The sequence below is a fragment of the Caretta caretta genome, chromosome 1 (assembly GCF_965140235.1).
Source record: "Caretta caretta isolate rCarCar2 chromosome 1, rCarCar1.hap1, whole genome shotgun sequence".
Classification (NCBI taxonomy): domain Eukaryota; kingdom Metazoa; phylum Chordata; order Testudines; family Cheloniidae; genus Caretta; species Caretta caretta.
This window is the reverse complement of record NC_134206.1, coordinates 188,478,774-188,501,320: the sequence shown is the minus strand read 5'-3', so window position 1 is coordinate 188,501,320 and position 22,547 is coordinate 188,478,774. Positions and strand designations below refer to the sequence as shown.

At 41.4% G+C, this 22,547-nt stretch overlaps 1 protein-coding gene across 4 annotated transcripts in view; it reads right to left on the bottom strand.

The window, feature by feature from the left end:
• The window catches only part of GABRR3 (gamma-aminobutyric acid type A receptor subunit rho3), a 99,590-nt gene that overhangs the window by 27,541 nt on the left and 49,502 nt on the right, over window positions 1-22,547 (bottom strand). For 2 of the 4 annotated variants that reach the window (XM_048869771.2, XM_048869789.2), the window contains 3 exons: window positions 21,792-21,936; window positions 17,589-17,701; window positions 5,220-5,287 (listed from right to left, as the gene is read on the bottom strand). In XM_048869771.2, the coding sequence (XP_048725728.1) occupies window positions 5,220-5,287; window positions 17,589-17,701; window positions 21,792-21,934 (324 nt within the window). In that variant the 5' untranslated portion in view covers window positions 21,935-21,936. The other 2 variants (XM_048869799.2, XM_048869780.2) reach the window with 2 other exon arrangements.

The following is a 22,547-nucleotide window of genomic DNA, read 5'->3' as shown; positions in this document are numbered from 1 at the left end:
ATTTTGAAATCTCTATACAGGGCTTTAATCATCTGGTAAACAGCTCTGTGGTTTCCTACCATGGCAGCAGTTTTGATTTCAACTGCTAGGTCTTCAGCCTATCTCCGTTTATCTTTCCTTACATTTCTTTGTCTGTTCTCTTATACTCCTCCTTTGCCTTTTCCAATATTTTATTGATCATAGCATTCAGTTTTCCTTTCAATACTTTTCATTCCTCAATAAGACAGCATGTCTTTTGGTTTATCCAATTCTTGCTCTATGATTTTTGTTTTTGGGGGGGGGGTTTTTGTGAAAAACTGATCTTTATTTTCCAGAAATATACGAACTTATTCTCTCATTTCTCCATCTTCTTCTTCTACTCCGCTGATGTACAGGACATTGTTACATCTTATCAAAACTTCACCAAGGTGTCCTGACAATGCACCCAACTGTGACTACTGCAGTTTGAATCACACTGTCTCTGAGCATTGCCTATCCAGGTCCATTCTGTCTTTCACCTTCCTCTGCCTCTGGCAATGCCTCAAATCTGTTCCTTATTTGAAACTGGACTTTCTTGCAGTACTCTTTTGTTTTCAGTTGTATACTGTTGATTTTCTTTACTGCTTTCTGTGTAAGGTTGCTCTTTCTCAATATTAATTTGAGGTTAGCAATGCAAAAATTGTGGGTGCTGCTGACAACTGCTGCTCGATATGCCCTTATGTCTTGGACAGATGACCTGAATTTCCAGCTAATGCAGATGTGGTCAATCTGATTTTTTATTCTGCCATTTGGTGAAGTCCATGTTTCTTTGTTTTTAACCTCATCTTGCTGTGGCTGCTCGTCCCAAGCACTGATAAAGTGGGGAGGGCTGAGTGCAAAGCAAACCACCTAGTCATGTAAAAACACCTCACTGGTTTTAGAAATGGAATCAGGCTACTGTCCCAGTAAAAATGAACACTGCCAGCTCCTCATGCTGTATGAAGGGCTTCTGGTAAAAGCAAATCTCTGGAAACCAGGATCCTGGTTTGATGCTGCCAGCAAGAAAACACTTCAGAGTTGGTTACTGGAACTTGAGAATGTAAGCAGGGTCTGAATGAACTCTCCCCTAACAGCAAGCAAACTGTATTTACATGAACACATGTAACTCTGCTTAGATATCCAGCAGATAGAGCAGTGTTGCTCAAAGTGATCAACTCTGGCTGGTGCTGGGTTACAAATCACTTTAGTACTGAATGCAAGGATAGTGAAATGCTGTTATCAGTGTTGTATGAATAAAGGGGAGCAGAACTGTGCTTAACCTGTCCCAAATGAGCAAGTCACCCGCAGCTGAAAGGACCTCATTAAGCCAGGGGCTTGAATGCCAGAGCCCTATGAAAGTAAGAGGGGAGGGGACAGGTGTCCCAGGAGGTGTAGATTCTCCCTAAGGGTCCCCAGTCCGGTTTAACCTATTCCTCCCCACTCTTCAAAGATAGAGCTAAATAGTCTCCATTAGGAGCCTCTGTTATTTTAAGTGCTTAAATGAGAGCTGAAACCACTTGTGATGGGACCCCATTTCTGCCCAGCCTGCTAAAGTTGAAAATCACTAAAAGCTGACCATCACTAAGAGACTGACCTGCAGAGGTCACAGCAGAGAGGCAAGAGTGGCGAGCAATCGGCCTGCGGGAGCGGAATGAGCGGCTGGCAGGGCGGCCAGCCAGAGCAAGTGCTCAGATGGTGGAGCAAGCAGGTGCCTTCTTCCCTGGGTGGGAGGTGAACTCACACAGATGCACCTCTGAACCCTGGGTCCTCACTGACTAAGGACAATCACTGTGAGTGGGGTATGGTGAGGGAGCAGAGAGGGGCACAGAAAAGGAACTTTTGCTTGTAGAACTCAGGACCGTGAGGTAGAAGGTACTGCCCTATGCACTCTGGGGTGGGTGTCCTGCTCACTGTTTTATGATTATGAATCCTCCTTGTGGCATTTTCCCTAATTAACGTCAGGTGACTTCTCTCCTTTCATTAAAAGTTTCTTTTCAACACTCAGACTTTGTGCTTCCAAGAGGGGAAGTATTGCCTCTCAGAGGTGACCAGGGGTGGGGTGTAATTTTCCCAGGTTACTGGGTGGAGGCTCAAGCAGGTTCTGTGTTGTACTGTTGAAAAGAAACCCCTAGATATTGAACCCAGCCCTGACGGCTCCACCTGGCAGAAGGGTTACAAGAACAATGTTTCAAACATGAAAGATCTCACAGCTCATGAGGGAGATGGACAATTATAGATTTGAAATCCTGGGTATCACTGAGAGCAAATTGATAAGTGTATATGAGAAGGACTTCAAGAAAGAGAAGAAATATTTCATTTACTCAGGTTGTAGTGAAAGCAAACACTCAGAGGAGTAGCACTCATTATGACCGATTCTATGGAAAAATCACTCATCAATGTAGGAACCTATTAACCAACGCATCCTATATGCCAGAATCCAAACCAGATTCCTAAAGCTGTCAATCATATAGTGCTATAGTCCAACAAAGGAACTTAGCGATGAGGATAAAGATGACAGAATACCTAAACATGACTTACTCCTTGTGATAGGTGACTTTAATGCTCAAGTAGGATGAGTGGTGAAGTATGTGTTGAACTAACAACCAAAATGGCAAGAGACCCACTGAATTGCACATGGTGTACAACCTAGTTCTTGTGAGTACTCTGTTCCCTAACAAAGACATGATTGCACAGGCAAACTTAATTCTGGCATTTCCCAACTTTTCAGTGCTTGACTTTGCAACCTTAATGTTCTTTTAACATACTTTCTTTTTTTGGTAATACATATATAGTCACACACAGGTACCGGCTCATAATGAGCTTGCATATATTGACATTCCATTTACAGTGAAGTAGAATGAAATTCTCAAATTATTCTGTTGTAATGCCACGTGCAAATGGCAATTCCACCTCACTTTCTGACTGGGCTGCTCGTAAATGGCCCGACTGAGCCTGTCCATACTATTAACTGAGTTTGTACCTAATTAATTGCATGGTTGATGCTAAATTCTACACTGGATTTGTGTGCATGCACAACATGGCTAATATGCAGTTAGTAAGCTGTGACAACTAGCCATATGTCCCTATGCCCGGGGCCTAAGCTAGCAACATAGTTTCCTTCCAGTAAGCAGATCATAACACTTATTTTGTTGTGTAGACAAGACCCACTAATCACATTTGTTTACCTGGCTGGTTGGTTCTCCTCTCTCCTAGCTCTCTGGGCGCTACGACATTCTGGAGCACAATACCCCACATGCTGCTTGTACAGCAGCATGTGCTTGTCCTCTGGGCACTCCAGCTCCTGCTGGGGCACTACAATATAGCTGATCAGATTTCCCAGACTGAATTGATAAAAACTCAGTTAGGCAGTGGGATAAGTGTGAACATGCACACATGGTTGGTCTGTGGAAAGACACTGCTGTGTGGACACAAATGATTTGTGTTTATTGTACTCAGGTAACATGAAGGAGTCATGAACTTATAACAGAGTTTTTCTGAGCAATGTAGACAGGGTCAGTGTTTACCAATATCCATGCTATGCTACAAGGCCTACTTATTATGGAGAGGTGGCAGCCCCTGTCGTTATATTTGCAGTCAGCTTCCATTATAACTTTTTGTCCTTAGCATCTTTGGCTTGGAAAATGTATTTACCTTGAAAATTCCCATTCTGACTCTAAAGGCAAAGAAGAACAAAAGATCTTTTGGGGTTTGGAATATATACAGGCTTTTGCCAGGATGAAGTGAGATTCCTTTCCCCTTTGGGCATTAACAAAAGAATAATGAGAGTCCTTTATGAACACTGAGTCAATCTGTAAAGTTTGTTAATTAATACATTTTGTAAAAATCTCATCTGCATTTAGTTTTTGATCAGTGCATTTTATAAAATAAATAAATAAATAAAATACATGCAATATCATGAATTTCATATATAAGTAAACTAGTAGGACAAAAATGTGTACCAAAGATTGTAAAAATATATTTTACTGTGTTATATTATTTGAGACATAGGATGTGCATGAATGCAGAGTATATTGGAATGCACAGTGAATTGTTATGCACGTGCAGAAAGAGAAAGAGGTAAAGTTGCAAATATGGTTATAGCTTTTCCATAATCTGACTGCTATGTGCTTTACTGTGCAAGCCTAGCCTGATTGCGCAGTTTATTTTGTTGGAATAATTACAGTGAAAAAGGAATTCAAAAGATATTTAGGCTCTGATCCTGTAATGTGATCTACTAGTATGGACCTCTGAGCTCTTGTGGCATTGCACTTACTTCAGTGGGATTCCACATGAGAGTAATGGGCCCCATACCAAGATCAGGGCCTATGGCCTAAAACTGCCTTTGAAGTGAGAATTTAATATTGTAAATGTGCTCTTTATTCAGCGTTAACCTGTGTGGTCATTCTAGGATTGAACAACGCAGCAATAATGTAAGTGAAGCTGTGAATATGGTATGAACAGGATGCATTCACAACTTCATGTTCTTGACTAGCAGTAAGAGGTTTTCCCTCTCCAATAGTGTGTGCATAGTAAGGTTTTTGGCAGATTCTTCCACCACTGCTGTGTTACTATTGCAGCTGAACTAGCAATGATGCACTAGTGTGTACCAGATACTGGCATCTGCCTACCAACTAACAGTAGGTCTGTATGGCATAGTGGTAAAAATGCGGGTGGCCAGTATACACTACCACTTAGACCACTGCTAGCCCCAGTGATACTACACCAGTGCTATAGCAATGGAGGGACACAAGGCTCAGTGTAGGCATTATGTCTTTGAGCGAGAAAACTTCTTAGTGCAAGTCAAGGACATAAAGCTGTGATGCAGAATGAATGAAAGTTGCCTCTGTGCACAGGACCTGCACAAGCTAAGGGCTTGCAGAGTGATTTTCAAAGATGTGTGACACCCAGGAACTCCCCCTGAACTTAACAGGAACTACGGAGTGCTCAATACTTTTGAAAAATCAGGCCATTAAGCGCTTTGTCTCTTGGTACATAGGAGACATTTAACACATATTCACATGTAACATCTATTAATTTCAATGGAAATAACTTTAATGTATCAAGATGACAATATAACCTCGTAGGATTCTACTTAGTTAACTATATTGGTTCTACATCAGAATCTTGGAGGGTTATTTCTGAAGCCTATGTGATCCCAGAGTTTTGGTTACAATTCTGTCTTCCATCAGTTTTAGTAACAGGATTTAAGTGATAAAACTTACCATGTCAACTTCTGAAATGCTGTCAATACTTTCCACCTGCACATCAATGCCCACTGGTATCGGTGATCCTTCAAAATAGCAGAACAAAAAATGTGATCTGAAGTGACAAATGTTTTTAATATAAACCTATATGTTAATATAAACCTAAACAACCTGCATTGTTCACCGCCTCCCCACACACATGCTGCCTTGAATTAATTTTAAAACTGTTGTGTGCACTGAATCCAACCTTAATAACCAAATGAGAAAGTCAATGACAATGAAAGAAAACCTGATATTAAAAAGCTGATCAAATAAGCACATGTCCTTCAGAGATCTCTCTGCAACCTAGCACAGGGTATGACTGGGATTTACAGCAGGGCCCTGAAGTTTGGTGAGCATAAGAAAATTTTCTTATGATTCTGAAACTAATGAAGCTTACACAACTCATTAGAATGGCCCTGTGGAAAACTTACATAAATACCTGTATCAAATACACCAATGCTTGTAAAGACTACTTAATAGTGAAAACATTTCCTCCTCCTTCTAAAGAAAATTATTTATTATACTTCTAAAGTAACTTTACCAGGTAACTAATAAAAGTTTATCCTATAATAACTTGAAATGGATATATAGGTCCAATAAATGGGAAACCTGCTCATTGACTGCTAAGTAAAACGATATTCTAATCTGTTTCTCAGTGCTGGTGCAACTACACTGGTACTAACAACAATGCAACATAAGAACGGCCATACTGGGTCGGACCAATTGCCCATCCAATCCAGTATTTTGTCTTCTGACTGTGGCCAGGGCCAGGTGCTTCAGAGGGAATAAACAGAACAGGTAATTATCAGGTGATCCATTCCCTGCCACTCATTTCCAGATTCTGGCAAACAGAGGCTAGGGACACTTCAGAGCATGCAAGCACTAGGGAGGACATAGCTCCCATGTTTTTACCACCACATCGTGAAAACCTGCTCACCGAAATATTATTATATGACTATGGAATGGCAGTAAGGACACTGGCTGTGATGACCAGGGAGAGTATGGGAGAATATAGATAGATACTAATTTAACTGCTGTAAGATTTTATAAATAAATTAAAATCCTGATCAAGTATTTTGCAAGTCAAAGCTCCCATTCTGCCCACTATTCTGAATTTCAGAGCTCTGGACGGCAAATATAAGTTAAAAATCCATCTACAAAACACAGGCAGAACAGCTAGGTGACTGCCACTGACACATACAGGAACTTTTTTGGTCTTAAAAATATAAAAAAGTGCAACATTAAAGTTAAAATTAAAACAAGGTCAGGAAATGCAGAAGTTAAGGTTCCCAGACCAATGCTAACAGTTATGCTTTACATATACATGAGTTATCCAGTATATTTTACAGTGAAGATCCCAAGCCTGAAAAAACTTAAGCATGTGCTTTACTTCAAGCACGTGAGTAGAGACAGTAACATTAATGGGATTGCAGAAGTCTGACAAAGCAGAATTTGGGAGCACCGTAAGTGCAACCTACATCTAAAATAAAAATAATATTACGTTTGTAGGATTGTGGCTTTGAAGCCAATTGAACTACTCACACGCATAGTTATAAACATGCCAAAGCATTTGCAGAATCATTACCTCAGTCAATAACATGGAACAAGAGAAACAGGAACAGAGCATGCACCTGCAATACGGCTGAGACATGGTTGCTGTCAGAACATTTGGACTATAGGGGAAAGAAACAGCTGAGGATGTGGGAGAAAGTCCAAGAGAGCTCAACATGAGAGGAGAGGAGAAGAGAGGAAATACATTTGCATTTAACAATTATTGACCATAGATGATATTATTTTCACATCTCTGATGCTTAATAAATTATTTTAAAAATGTAAATGAAGGCACCTCAATACAGTATACATTATTTTCATTGCTCTGAACTAATTTATGTATACAAAAAGAGAGAGGGAGATTTTTCTTACATTAAGAAACTTTACATAAAATTAAAAGTAATACTTTGTATCTGACCCCTTTAAATCTCTCTCTGCTTCTCCTGCTTCTTTTTGGCAGCTCTCAAGGCTGTAGTAGCTTCTGCAGCTGCTGTGTCTCCAGCCTCAAATGGGCATTTAGGTCGGTAAATCTATGTAGCTATGGATTCACTGGCCACTACCTCCCCTCTGCACTCGCCTAACCCCACCCCTCACTCTGAGCTAGGGCAGATCAAGCACTCACAGAGCTCTAATCCACCAAGTGCAGGAGGTACAGACTTCTCCACTCCTTTTGATCCTAATTTGGCAAAGTTCTTAAGCACATGCTTAACTTTAAATACGTGTTGTCCCTTTAATTTCAGTGGAACTGCTCACATGCTTAATGGTTCAGCATGTGCTTAAGTACCTTGCTGAATTGGGGTCTTTCTATACCCTGTCCCTCCCCTACCATGCAACAGATGCATACTGGTTCTTCTCTGTTCTGGGCTTTTTGGTTCTATTAGTTGGGTTGGAGCATTTGGCCCTGAGAGTCAGAGCCAGTTTCCACTGAAATCAATGGTAATTAACCATGGGAACAGATGACCAAGGGAGGAGATAAATTCTCCATCACTTGGACTCTACATTGAGATTGGATGTTTTTCTAAAAGAAAGGGCTTTAGTTCAACCACAAGTTGTTGAGTCACTGGATAAAATTCTATGCCCTGTGTTATACAGAAGGTCAGACTAAATGAACATCATAATCCCTTCCGGCTTTATTAATCAATGAAGGAATGGAGAGGCGTCTATTGATATAAAGAGCACCGGGCTGAATCCTAAAAGAGAAAGAAGAATTAACAACTCACTCTCTCCCAGAGGTGGAGTTGATCAGAGTTGAGGTACAGAGATGGGACAGAGTAGAAAAAGCTTGCGCTGATGGTGTCTATGCCACAATGCTGCTGTTAATAAATTGGGAACTTCAGTGTCTGAGGCTGACAATGAAAATAGTATCAAGAGAAAATCTGGGTTTTTATTTTCCCAGTTTGACAAAACGGGGGGATGGGCAAGAGGAGTTTGTCATTAAACTGAGCAGCTCCAGTTAGCGTATTTCCACAAATCATTATTTTAGAGGGATTAGTGATTTTCACAATGGAAGTTCCGCAGACTTTCAAGGTAATTTCTCCTCAGCAGCAAAACCAAATTATTTTCAGATGGATTTATATTCATGCAAACTTAAGTCCTGCCTTGTGGAATCAGTTTTTCTTCATTTTATTTATTTTAGAAGGTTTAAACCAAGCAAATGTTTCTCTCATGAGTGCGGAGTTTATTTTAATCGGCAGCCTGAGTGAAAGATAATAGATGCATATGCACGTTACATAACTTTTTCTAAAACTGAAGGTCCTCACAAATTCTGCAGCATGTTAGGGTCAATTTGTATGGTAGGAATGACAAAATCCTATGACAGACTTTAGAGAATTCTAAGGCATTTTTGTGCAGTTATACCTTTTACCATGTAGTTGCTGCACTGCACCTGCATTTCCATAGGATACACGTAGAATTTAGGGGAGTCAGCTAGTGAATTCCAGAAGCTTTGATCCTTCCACAGTGCCATGATAATCAGATCATTCATTACCCATGAAATAACTTAACCCTTTCTTTTTTGTTCCAGTTTGGAAAAATTACAATCTTCCAACATTAAGAAAGAGGGTCAATTACTAGTGAATGGTTGGCTATTTTTCCAAGCTCCCACTACTAGATGGAGTATCAGACCTCTTCCAGTTGCATGCAGTTGTAACAGGGTGTGTTGGCTTTTTAAGGAGGCTACAGACCCAGCATAGCCCCCTCACCTCTCGAGTTCTGAGACCTAATGGGAGTTGTAGGCTCTGCAACAATGCATATTGGGAAAGGGGGAGGCATATAAAAAAGCTCCTGTTCCCTCTGGCAAGGCAGGGAACAAGGAATAAGTAAGACCTAATGATGCTCCCTCCTGAAAAGGGCCTCGGAGGGAGGTCAGGTGGACAGAAGGGTCAGGGAACCACAGGGAGAAGAAATTACTGTGGAATTTGTTACAGTTCCCTGGGGGGACAGAGCTCGGGGGACGGGGGGGGCGGAGTAATAAAGGGTATTTTATCTTTGTTCATCTGTTTGAAGTATTTGAGATGGGATGGTGCCAGAAGTAGCCAAGGCCTAGGATGGAAATTAGAGGACTATCAGAGTGAAGGAAGAGGCCTTGGGCAAGAAGAGCAGATGGGGCTTGAAACGTTTATTGAGTGCTATTTTCCTGTAAAGACTGTATCTTCCAAAAGAGGGTGGGAGGAAGCCCCCTTCACTCCCTGCATCACTAGGGGAAAATTTGTGCAGTGTGCAATAGGGAACATACGATTTCACTCCAGTGTAAATGTGAACAGAGACTACACACGTGCTTAAGTCTACGCTTAGATAGTTCTTTTCATCTGTAGATCTCAAAACACTTCACTAAGGTGGACAAGTAGAATTTTACTGTACATGTAGGGAAACAGAGGCACAGAAAAATCAAATAATTACCCAATATATAATCATTGCAAATGTAAACAAATTAAAAGGTGAGAGAAATTAAAAAGTTGAGGCTAGAATTGAAACGAGCTGGAGAGTCAATGAGGACAGAAGACCTAGGAGGGCTCATCCAAGTAGCAGAAGATTCAGAGGAGATTGTTCTTGCACAAAGAGAAGAAGAGGATGCCAGATGAGTGAAAGGAGGGATGTGTGGTAGACTCTAGCAAGTCCTCAGCAGGTGATGGTAGAGCAAGACAGTGACTTTTAAAAAAGACTTTCAAATAATGTAGTTAAGAAACACTAAACAGGAAGATTATTTAAAAGGAATTCAAAGAGCAGCTCTCTCTAACCACCTCTCTCAAATGAGAGAGTTCTGCCTGTCAATCCAGTCTGACTGGTGACACAATAGATCATAGCTGGACAGGAAACATCATTTTGATATCTGGAAGTGATCATTTGCCCAGAGTTTAAAGTAGGAGCGTGGAAGTTCTGCGTGGTGTTAGCAATGCAATTTATTTTCTCCCTCCTCCTGTAGTCCAAGTTGGATTATTTTCTAAGAGTTCCACAATACCTAACAGACAGCTAGGAGACTTAAGGCCATGATATTTTTAAAAGGGCATTATAAGATATTAAAAGATTTGCATGTGGATCCACTGACTTTCCTTTCCTTTCCTTGGGTAACATGACACTGTACTTTTAGGCAATTACAATTTCTGAGGATGAGGTTTGCACTACTGTACAGTTGCTAAATACATAATCCCTCCCTGCTCCCCCATTGGCAGAGGAACACATCATGCTCACTCACGTTGGTCTGGCTTTCAAAAGGACAATAAAAGAAGGAACAGAGTCTCCCCACCATTCAACCTTTCATCAGGACTGATTAGTACTGTAGTAAAATTGGAACAGAAGCAATGCGGGTACAGGTAATGCTAACAGGAGCTAATGGTATGTGGAATCATAATTTAGGCTGCCTCCATACTACAGATTAAATTGTTTTAGCACGTTAGGAGCAATTTAAGCAGATTAATGGCTAGGGGAAGTTGTGTAGATCATGGCATCAGGGAAGTGGGCAGCATTCAAGCAGTGGGGGTGTAACAATGCTGGTTCTGGCGGGACCCAACTGAGAGTGCCAGTTCAGGACAAATTGCTTAAAGCAGGGCAGTTATAGCCCAAGGGTGGGGTTTTTCCACCTCTAAGGCAAACCAAACCAGCCAGACAGAGAGGACTTTGGTTTTACCCCACTGGCTAATCACAAGTCACAGAAGCAATTCCCTTAGATACTCCAGTTTCCCAGTATCACCACCAGTGCCACTCATTATGGAGACAAATGGTTATGAAAACCAATACCCCAGTAAAAGAAAAAAGGTTCTCCCAATCCCAAAGGACCAAGCCCCAAACCCAGGTCAATATACAAATCAGATCTTACCCACAAATCACGCTGTTGCCAATCCTTTAGAATCTAAAATCTAAAGGTTTATTCATAAAAAGGAAAAAGATATAGATGAGAGCTAGAATTGGTTAAATGGAATCAATTATATAAAGTAATGGCAAAGTTCTTAGAATAAACTGCAGGTTCAAATCAAGTCTCTGGAGTACATCCACAGCTTGGATGGGTCTTTCAGTCCTTGGTTCAAAGCTTCAGTGTAGCAAAGTCCCTCCAGAGGTAAGAAGTGGGAATGAAGACAAGATGGAGATGAGGCATCAGCCCTTTATAGTCTTTTCCAGGTGTAAGAACACCTTTTTGTTCTTACTGTGGAAAATTACAGCAAAATGGAGTTTGGAGTCACATGGGCAAGTCCCTGCATACTTTGCTGAGTCACAAGGCGTATCTGCCTTCTCTCAATGGGTCAATCCTATAGCTGATGGTCCTTAATGGGCCATCAAGCAGGCTAGGCAGAGCTGACACCAACTTGTCTGGGGTGTCACCCAGAAGCATAGCATGATTTTGAAATACAGACAGTATAGAACCAATATTCATAACTTTAACTACAAAAATGATACACACATATAGACAGCATAATCATAACCAGCAAACCATAACCTTGTCTTAGACACCTTATTTGACCCCCTTTATACAAGATTTGGTGCCACTACAGGACCTTGGTTGCCAAAATGATCTATACGGTCCCAGATTATATCAATAACATCACAGGGGTATATTTGTATGGACAGACGCGTGCGCTCTATGACTATGATGACACAAATTGGACGGTTTCTGTTGACGCTAGCCTTTACTTGGGAAGCAAACAGTTTTAGGGCTTGTCTAAACACAAGGGTTTACTTTGCACTAACTTTTGAAATGGCCTGCATACACATGACACAAACCCTTAAGAGAGTAACTCTGCAGTCTATACTACACTTACAAAATGTAATAAATTCCTTGTGTATTGAGTTAGTGCAGACTAATGTTCATGGGTATACCTCACTCTTATGCTGTACCATTCTGGGACTTCTGAAGGACAATCCAGCAGGTTCAGCATTGCTGCAGAGATTTGGAGTAATTCCCAAATTTGAAACAAGACAATGCACTGTGGGATGGAGTTGGGAAGACTGGCTGAAGTGCAGCTGCAATGCTTGTGGCTTCTTGAGCTCACACTGGGGAAAACTTATTCTAAACTGCTCTAGCCCAGCCACACCTAAGATAAAGATTGTTCCTTGCTGCTGCAACTAGCCATTACAATTAAAGCTTGTAAAATGTCTCCGGCAGCTTTTGTTTTGACTCAAGATGTTGTACAAGCATTGTAAACTCAAGGTGCCCCAAGCAATGGTTTCCTTTAATTTTTACATTTTTTTTGGAGCAAACAGGGTCTGTGTGTGAAAGATGGTGTTTGTAGCTGCCTACCTGTGACACTCAAACTATAGAGCTGTGAAATGAAAAAGAAGCAAAGAGAAAATCCAGCCAAGGAAACAATGTGACAGCCAAGCTTTGGGAATAAATTATTATAACACTGAGTCTTTTTCTTTTTTTTTTTTTTAAATGTTTGAGTAGAGCCAGAGCTATGTTCTGAATTATAGGTTTGGTTCACTTAACCTCATTTTATAATGAGCTGCAGGCAAAGCAGCATTTCTTTGGCAAGAAGTAGAAACAGCACATTAATAGCCTGCTGGTTTTGATTCATCTTGACATATCCTATTTGTGGGGTTTACATATGCAAATTAATCTATTAATAAATTAGTAATGTCAGAACTGAATTTTAAAAACATCATTTGTTAAGAGTCAGAAGGACAAATTATGCTTGCACTTACACCAGCATACATCTGGTATAACATTACTGACTACAATGGAGTTATACCACATTTACACCTATGTAAGTGAAGCAGGATTTGGCTCAATCATCCTAAAATAGGTGTTCTCACCTCCACAGGGCCACAAATATAGGCGGTACAAAGAAAACTTAAACTGGACAGATTTGGACTGAAGAATTCCCCCGGCAGAGAAATTCACAGAGGGAATTTCTGTGAGCTTTAGGCTGATGGACGGTGAGTAGCCAGATGCTCTTACCCCTGGAGTAAGGGGAAGATTATTTGTTGTGGGAGGAGACTCAGTTGGGCTATGTTACCAAAATCTTTGGGCCCAGCTCCATGATGTAACACCTGGGAAACCCAATGGGGTGTAACTGAGGACAGAATTTGACCTATTTAAAAAAATTCTTTTGCTTTTAAAATACACGCTCTTTACCCAACTGTTCTGACCTGATTTTCCTCCCCTTCAGTATTGTTAGCTAATGCAGCTAACTGAGCTGAATAAATCATGCTATGGGGCACAAGTGCATGTGGCAGATACAAGTCCACCAGGAATCACAATGATGAGAAGCTCTGTCTATTAAGCTTGGAAAAAGCATCAGCTTCCTGAATGCACAAAACCAGAGTGCTGTAAATCTCCCCGCCCAGCCCACCCCCATCATAAAGCCAGATTATGGCTGATGCTGGGCAGATGCAGTAGGGGGGAGAAAGCACAGCAGGCCCTCTTCCCCACTCCAGGGTATCTCTGCAGGTTGCAGCTGCAGTTAGGCAGGCTGTACTGATAGAGCCAGTCGGCCCCAGAGAGCGGTGCTTACAATGGCCAGGGCCCCACACTCTTCATGCACACCAGGACAGCTTCTCTGGAGGATAGCTCAGTGGTTTGAGCATTGGCCTGCTAAACCTAGGGTTGAGAGTTCAATCCTTGATGGGGCCATTTAGAGATCTAGGGAAAAAATTGGAGATTGGTCCTGCTTTGAGCAAGGGGGTTGGACTAGATGACCCTTCCAACCCTGATATTCTATGATAAAGAGATTGTGCTTCTATGAAGTAAGAGCTATAACTTTTTCAGGTGGTCGCACATGCCACTAACCAACATGCTCCTGGGGTGTTTTTGGAGGCACTGGGCCCAATTCACCTTGGCCCTGCACCTCGTGTAGTCATTGCATAGCTGCTAAAATACGTACCCCAGCAGAGGGGGGGGCATTTGCACCCATTTTGCCCTGGGGTAAATGATGCACAAGGGCAATAGTGAACGGAGCCCAGACCGCCTCCAATGCTACTTCAGTGTAGCGCCTCCTCTTTTTCACCAGCATCTCTCAGGCTCTAAAGAGACTCAATTAAACTTCTATGGTGTGGAAAGAACTGCATCCCGAACAGATTGTTTCCCCACTAATTAGTATTTCATGGCTTCCCCCACCTCCACACCACACCACCAATTCCCCTCAGTTACCTGTACGGTCAGAGTGAGAAACCATAGCCAGACAACAAGCTCCCTCAAAAGAAAAAAAGTCTTTAAAATAAAACAGGCCAAACCATTCAGCTAGTAAGCGAATAATCCATAGAACAGTTTCAAAGGGTAATTTTAATGCTATCATACCACTGTGATGTTTAAAGGAGGGTTTTTTGGTTGGCTAGTTTTTGTGTGAGTCCAGAGCTGCAGAGACCAATGGTGACGACATCCAGATTAAAGAGAACAAAATCTATTATCTGTCTCCAGATTTATTCAATAATACTAGTCCAATTTCCAGCTTCCAGGAATAATTATAGTACTGCACATGGTTCACATCCTCCAAGTAATACCTAACCTATATTTAAACTAGGCTGTATTGTTCGTATTGACTCTTTTCCTTTGGTGTCTTTAACAGTACACATTCCCCATCACCAATTGCATCTCATCCTGTATTTAAGCTTCCCTTTGCGAAACACTTCAGCATTAAATGAAAGTCAATCTCCTTGAAGGAAATGCATATCCTGTATCTTTTCTGTCCCGGGATTAATTAAGGTACCCTATCCAAAGTCATGTTCTGATTGGTTAGTTGAGGCTTGGCCCTTTTGATGATGTCACAACTGTGTATTAACTACCAACAGAAGCCTTGATTCACCATTGTGTTACTCATGGAGTACTTCAGAGAGCTGTTTGCTGTCATGGAAATGCTTTTTCCTTCCACAGATGGCATTTCCATAAATTACAATTCCTTGAGTGGAAAAGCAGGAGGGAGGGACACCGAGGTAACTTGCAAAGCCATTGACTGATATATTTCAGATTACTGGCTTCACCTGTCTTTCAGAAATAGTTTTCAGCGAACATCGTGGTGGGGTTTCATTGTGATAAGGAGACTTGCCTGTTGGAAAACAGACCAAGACCACTAGCCGTCACCAGACAGTAATGATATTCAGTTACTAACGTCTGGATTTAAGTCGGCAATCTTTAACAATCCTCTGAGCTATCCAGTCCACCACGACCAGGAGATTTTCATTGTCCCACGTCCAGTTTGCCTGTCATGGGCCAAATCCTGCAGAGCTTCAAACAAAACTCTAATTGACTTGGCCTTATCATAGAATCATAGAATATCAGGGTTGGAAGGGACCTCAGGAGGTCATCTAGTCCAACCCCCTGCTCAAAGCAGGACCAATCCCCAATTTTTGCCCCAGACTTATTTGGTGACTTATTAAAGCAAGACTTGCTTAGCCTTCCCTTTCAAGATATGGCTGTGCCTCAGGTTCCCTGTTGGCTGGCTGTCTCCCTTCTCCATGTCAGGGATAGTTTTAGCCCTCCGTTCCCAAGGTAAGCAAGAGTCCAATGGAAAATGTCCAAACAAAAAGGCTTCACTCGGTTTGCTTTCTGAGCCACAACCCTCCTTCCAGGGACCATGGGAACTTTTCCCCTTCTGAGACAACCAACTGGTTACAGAGGTATCAGCACATTGCTTCTTGAAGGCAGAGCTGAGGCATAAGTGGGCCCATGTTCTCCTTCTGCCAAAGCCTTCAGTCCTGAGCAGGGGCATCATTTGCTATGAGGCAGGGCAGACTCAGTTGCCCCTGCCCAGATTTTTGTTTGGCCTCCAACAGACTTTTCATAGGTCTATATGCTCCACTATTTCTCCCCCGGCCTTTGCAAGATATAATAAATCACAAAGAATATTGTATATGCTGACACAACTTTGGCCCCCCCTAGAATTTTTCTGAAATGACACCCATGGCCCTGAGGCCCTAAACAATAAAGTAGCTATCTGCTCCAGCCTTAGACATTCCCACTTCACTCTTCCTTCCCATCCCATAGCCCCTGAGTTATTGCTTGCTTGTCTGTCTGCCTCTTAGGCCTTCTCTCTTGCTCTTTTCCAGACTTCTTCATTACAGCCCATCCCACACTCCTTCTCTGTTGGTAGCCCCACTCTAGGTCTTGCCCACCCAGACCCAGTTGCTGAAGAGTAACGGTGGTGGGCGGTGCTGCTACTCTCTTTCTCTGGGTCTCTTTTTTGTGGAATGAAGGGGAGCATATTTATAGCCCTTTCCATTTCCCAGCATTTCTTGCTGTAGCCTGCAGTTCCTATTAATCCATCCAGGAATTACAACCCCTCAGAGTGCTTTAATCCTGGGCCAAGACAGTAACAGGAATGTTGGGCCTGGGGACTGCCTTTAGCCAGCATGCGCTTTTACAAAGGCCAACTTAAACAACACTGCATTCTGTGCAGCACTTTTTCTAAAAAACTACTCCCACTATAGCCAGCTATATACACTGCAAGTACATAGTTCTGCTCTGATTAGCTACTGGCAGTTTCCATGATTTGCATACTGTGGGCTACATTATCAGCTAGTGTAAACAGGCCTACAGCCATTGACTTCTCTGAAGTCTATGACTATTTACAGCTGCTGAGAATCTGTCCTTGTATATTTTATTTTGTATTCACAATTTGGAGCAGGCCAGCCCGTTTCCATGAATCATGAACACAGAACTGCTGACCCTGGTTCAGAAGCGCCTTTTAGCAAGGCACCTTTCTTGATTTTAGTGTAATAACTTAGGGCCAAAATCTGTAATTCATAGGTATGTCATGCCTCAACCTCAAAAGGGACATGTCAATGTGTATCCAATGGCAGAAACTGGCCCTCTAATGGGATATCCAAATTATGAGCATCCCATATGATACCTTTTTTATTCACTTACAATGTAATTAAACAGGGAAATAACAATCATGCAAACCAATAACACAGGAGTCCAAAGGCCAATAAACCAAAAATATACGGTTGTGGTTTTTTTAATTCAGTGCTTCATGCCAACTCAATATACTCAGGAATTGGTAACTTGCTTAAAAACTTCAAAACAAATGTGATGAGTTTCAGGAATTTGCTAATTGCTACTAGACTGCACAGTTTTAGGGGGATATGTTAATGCAACGTTTTGATAAGAGAATTCTATCTGTAACAGTAAAGATAAAAAATTACTTAGCTGTGAGTAGATAATTTGGCAACTCTTATTAGAGTTGTGCAAAGAACAAAAACTGTCTTTTGTTCTAAACTATTTCTTGGTTTAAACCAAGGAGGGGAAAAATCTCAGTTAAACCTGACATTCCATTTTCACATGACCTTGCTGGGCACGGGTTTAGCAGCTTATAGTGCAAGAAGAAACTATTAAATAGTATAGAAATGTTAATGCAGCTGGCTGCTTACCTCCAAATCCAGGTCTCATTGCAAAGTCATGGTTGTCTATGCGGAGAAGCTGCTCGGCCTTTAGTGGGCGTACTTTGGTGCTGTCTAATTTCCTCGTTTTAATATCTCGTTTGCTGTGTTTTAAAAAACAATCAAGTCAGGAGCTTCATTGCTGACATTCACAGTAATGATTAAATTAGATTGAGGGGGGAGACCCAGAGTGGAAATGCACAGGGACAATTGTATTGAAGGAGAACATCAACCAGATATGAAAAGTTGGGGGTGGGACACACATGTCCCCTTCTATCCCCTCAGAGGCTGCATCTCTGGGTGTGGGAGAGCATGTAACAGAGAGATAAACACTTGATGAAGAAACTGATACATTAGTTTTCACCTAGCTACCTTCTAATCCTGTTTGGAAATAACATAATATGTTTGTAGCTTTCATGCGAGCCACACTAAGTCGTATGTATTACTGGGGGAGTGGCGATGACCTCATGTAGCGGTTGCTCAACACTCTTCATGAGAGCATTTCTATTGTTTTAAAGGAGCTCTGATGTCTCAATGGTTTGCAGCAGGACTCTAAAATTTGACAGTGAGACAATCCTGGGGTCAGGGAGGTGCCTTTTGGTGTCCCCCTTAAACAAATCATTCAGATTTGGCCAAGTTAGAAACTGAAAAGGAATCACCAGTTCTAATTTGTATTTTGATTACTACAGCTCATTGCTAGATTTACTGCCAAAACCAACCAACACTCCATTAGCACTGTGCCTGGCACCATCTCAGCATGCCCTACACCACTGAACCTCCAAAGGAACACAGACAACACAGATGATCCTTTTTCTGCTGTTGCTGGAACCAGGACACCATACATGCTAGACTCATATCGAGAGACTGGTGTTAAAATTATGTTCCCTTCACAACACTTTTTATTAAGCAAAGGCTCAGACCACACAAAAAAACTACACAAGCTGGGAACAGAACCTAGGTCTTTAATGTGGCAGACTCATGTCTCACCCACACTGTCTCTCGGAAAGAATGTATTGAATTTTAGCTTGGCTATGCGGTGTGTGAAGCGTGACTACCCCTGCATATGTTTCCACTGTTTCAGTGCGTTGCGTGTCCTCCACCAGTGGCTGGCTTACCGAGACTGTTCCCAGCTATTGTAATTACTCTTTTAGTTGGTGTGGTAGAGGTCTCTGCTGAAAGTTCAGGGTTCAACCCCCTTTTTTTTGATGGGGAGGCAGGGAAACAATGTTAGTGGCACATAATAGAATTGGTTTTCCTCTTTTCCCTTTTTAAAGAAAACCCAGGAAATTACAGGATAAAAATATCAATGTTAAAAGAATGTTAAAAAGCTTGTTCAGTTATTATTTATTATATTTATCACCATACCCATGAGGAGCCCTCATCATAGACCAGGACTCCCTTGTGGCAGGCCCCAAAGACAGAACAATAAGAAGCCACATGCAGTTACTGTGAATCACGTGCTTCAAATGTACCTTTCTGCCACTCAAAGTGGATTTTCCAATGTGTTTAGTAAAATCTGCATTCACTAATGTAAAAAGCCTAACATTTCGCCAGTCAAAATGTTTTGTTCTTTATTGTAGGGAAAGGACTAGGAGAATCATCTCTTTCTCATGTACTTTTGGTTAATGCTTTAAAATCTTCTTTGCGAGAGAACGCAGATAAATAGCTTTGGAGGGGGAATTTGGGTTACACTATTAAACCAGTGAAAGTTGTAGGTTAAGTAACATTTTCACATGGGATTCTTTATAAAAGGCCACTCATTTAACCAAGGCCATCTCTCGGCAGTGTCCCTAATAATCCTAGTGCTGGCTGAAAGGGATTTCCCCAGGAGGAAAAAGAGGTTACTGGAAAGTTATACCCTGTTGAAATGGACTGGAGATCATGCCCCCTTTAGAAATGATGCCAAAGAGAATCAAACAAAGAAAAATTAAATGTATTTGGCTCCTTTCTGCAGCTGCTAAACTCTGGGATCCTCTGTGGCTTGGAACCTGCAGGCTAGTCCCAATTCCAAACTTAACGTTGCAAGTGGTCTATAGAATATAAGCATCTGAGGCCAGATCCTCAGCTGGCGTATATCTGCTAACTCCATGGATTTCAAGGGAGCTATGCCAATTTGCACCTGGTCCTGAAATTCCTCTCCAACTCCCTTCTCTTTGTATGGAGGTCAATGTTGTGACATGCTTCTCCCTTTTATCTTGCCTACCTCACAGGAGTGTCATGTGGATTAATTAGTTAAGCTCTTTGAAACCAAAAAAAGTTGCATTAGCACCAAATATTATTGCAATCATACGGCAATAGGTCTGTACAGTATGTCAAGCAGGATTCTACTGTGGATGCACATTCCCACTGTCAGACCCCTCTCCCATTTTGTGAATTGTTATGCCAGTGGAGGATACTGGATCAACAACCAGAAATTCAAGTCTGCTATTCACAGAACAGGACAAGTAGAGGGAATCGTAGCATACACATCTCTCTCACCTCCCTACCAACATTCCTCAACTCAGATGAGCAGGGACCACCTTGAGGTGTTAGACAGTAGGTCAGTCTCCATTCCCATGCAGTTCCTCACCCATTTGCACAACTAACAAAGTGCCAGTTATTTCCCATTTTGATAGCGGGATTTTTTTTTAATGGACAATGAGTCCAGTGGCGATGACTCCTAGATATTCAGTTCATTTCCAGACGGACTGCTGAACAGTCATAACTTTCAGCTCTGCTTGGCTTGGACTGGATTTGAACCTGTGACTTAAAGATGAGTCATTACTAGTTTCCTGAGCCGTGCAGCTTTTCCATGCACCTCAGTTATTAAGTTACGATTGCTTCCACTACCATGTATCTCTTATACACAAATTCAGCAGGATATTCCGTGATTCAGAAGTGGTGAAGCTGCCAGAGGAGTCCAACTATGCTGTATTTTATCAACATATGGCATGACATGAATAGGCTACGAGTCCCATGCTGTCCATTATTACACAATGCTACACATACAGAATATGGGGAAACAATCGCCTTCCCTTTCGTCCTCCCATAAATTTAACTATTTATCAAAATTTTTCCTACTTTCATGATAAGGCAGTATTTTGATGGATTGGGTTATTATTGGCAGTAGATTGAGACCTGGGATTTTTATTGACGTATTATAATGTAAACATGGGAACACGTTCAAAGGCCTCACATGTATGATATGAAATTGATCTATACAAACTGTTGCTGGGGGGGGAAAGCCATTTCACCCAGAAACTTAAATGCAAAAGGCTTTATGTCACTTTTTTTTCCTTTTAAAGCAGCCACCTCATATTTTTTAAGCCTGCCTTTTGCTGTAATAGTTAGATGCAATAATCCCAACTAAAAACTAAATAAAATATATTAAACAGCTTAAGCTTTGGGATTTGCAGTTAGACGTGGAATAATTCCATAAATAAAGCATCGTGGATAACTATATTCCAGAAGAGTAACATACTGTAATATTGTGGGGAGGGAGGGATAGCTCAGTGGTTTGAGCATTAAACCCAGGGTTGTGAGTTCAATCCTTGAGGGGGCCATTTAGGGATCAGGGCAAAAATTGGGGATTGGTCCTGCTTTGAGCAGGGGGTTGGACTAGATGACCTCCTGAGGTCCCTTCCAACCCTGATATTCTATGATTCTATGATTAAAATGAAAACCTACTTAAACTAGCCTTATTCTGTTGTTGAAAAAAGCATCTGCATACAATAGTTATTACACTGATATTTAGTGCAATAAAGATAATGCAATAATGATTGCATAAACCCAACTTTAGATATGAATTTGTTTCTGATGGTAGAAAAAACCTGAAACTCTTGAACGACTATATGTTGACAGCGATACAATAATCGCAATACTTAACTCTTATGTGGTGCTTTACATTTTCAAAGAGCTGTACAAACATTATCTAACTGATCACATATACACACCCACCCACATTATATAAGTATTTAGAATTATGATACAGAATGATCAGTGATGGAAACGTTACTGTAAAGTATAATTGCTATTTGTCTCATGGGGGCACCCAAAGGCCCAAGTCAAAACTGGGACCCCACTGTGCTAAGGGCTGTACAAACACAAAGATCAGTCAAGTAGGACTCTGAACAAAGAGAATACCTTCTTAGGTTTGGTGACAGACACAACATTTATTAGCAGAAGGGCAGCAGCGAGCCAGGGTATATAGCTTACCTGTTATACTTCTTCATGGATGAGCATTTCTGTTGATGATGATGATGAAGAAAATGATGATGATCACTTTGAGAACTGACACTGGTTAGCACAGCTGTTGGCCAGAGGCAGGTGAGGAGTAGCAGCTTTATTACCAGGACCATGTCTACCAAAACAGAAATGCAATGGATTCAACCAATCCACCTCAGTGACCTTTCACTTTTAGTGGTCCTGTTATTTAGAGACAGCATACCATAAAGAGAATCCAGGTATAATGAGGCATCACTAAAAACAGAAGACAAAGGCATCCCAGTTTTGATTTCCTCTCTGAGCTCTCCTTTTATTCTAGCAAATTGCAAAAATTCCTTAAAATCCACACACGAGGGTACCTGCTGTCAAGCAGCTGCAATTTGCCTTTAGAAATGTAATAAATATAACCACTTATTTTGTTGATTCTCCGTTTGCGCCACTGCTTCCACTCTTTCAGGGTAGGTTCTTAGTCGAATGAGAGCTTACTGAGTGGGTGATAAAGCAAATGTAGCCCTGTGCAGACAAAAGGGTGATGTCAAACATTTAATCCCCCTTAATCCCACACAACACCATATAAAAATCTTTCATTGTCCTATAAAAATATGTGCTTAATGAGACAAGGTCACTAAACTAATCTTAGTTACTGTGTATATCATCAAAATAATATTCTACACAGATCAAAATATGTCATTAATTGAGTAAGCAGCGTTTGTCCCACATATTACTGACATTATTTGCTTTTGTGAT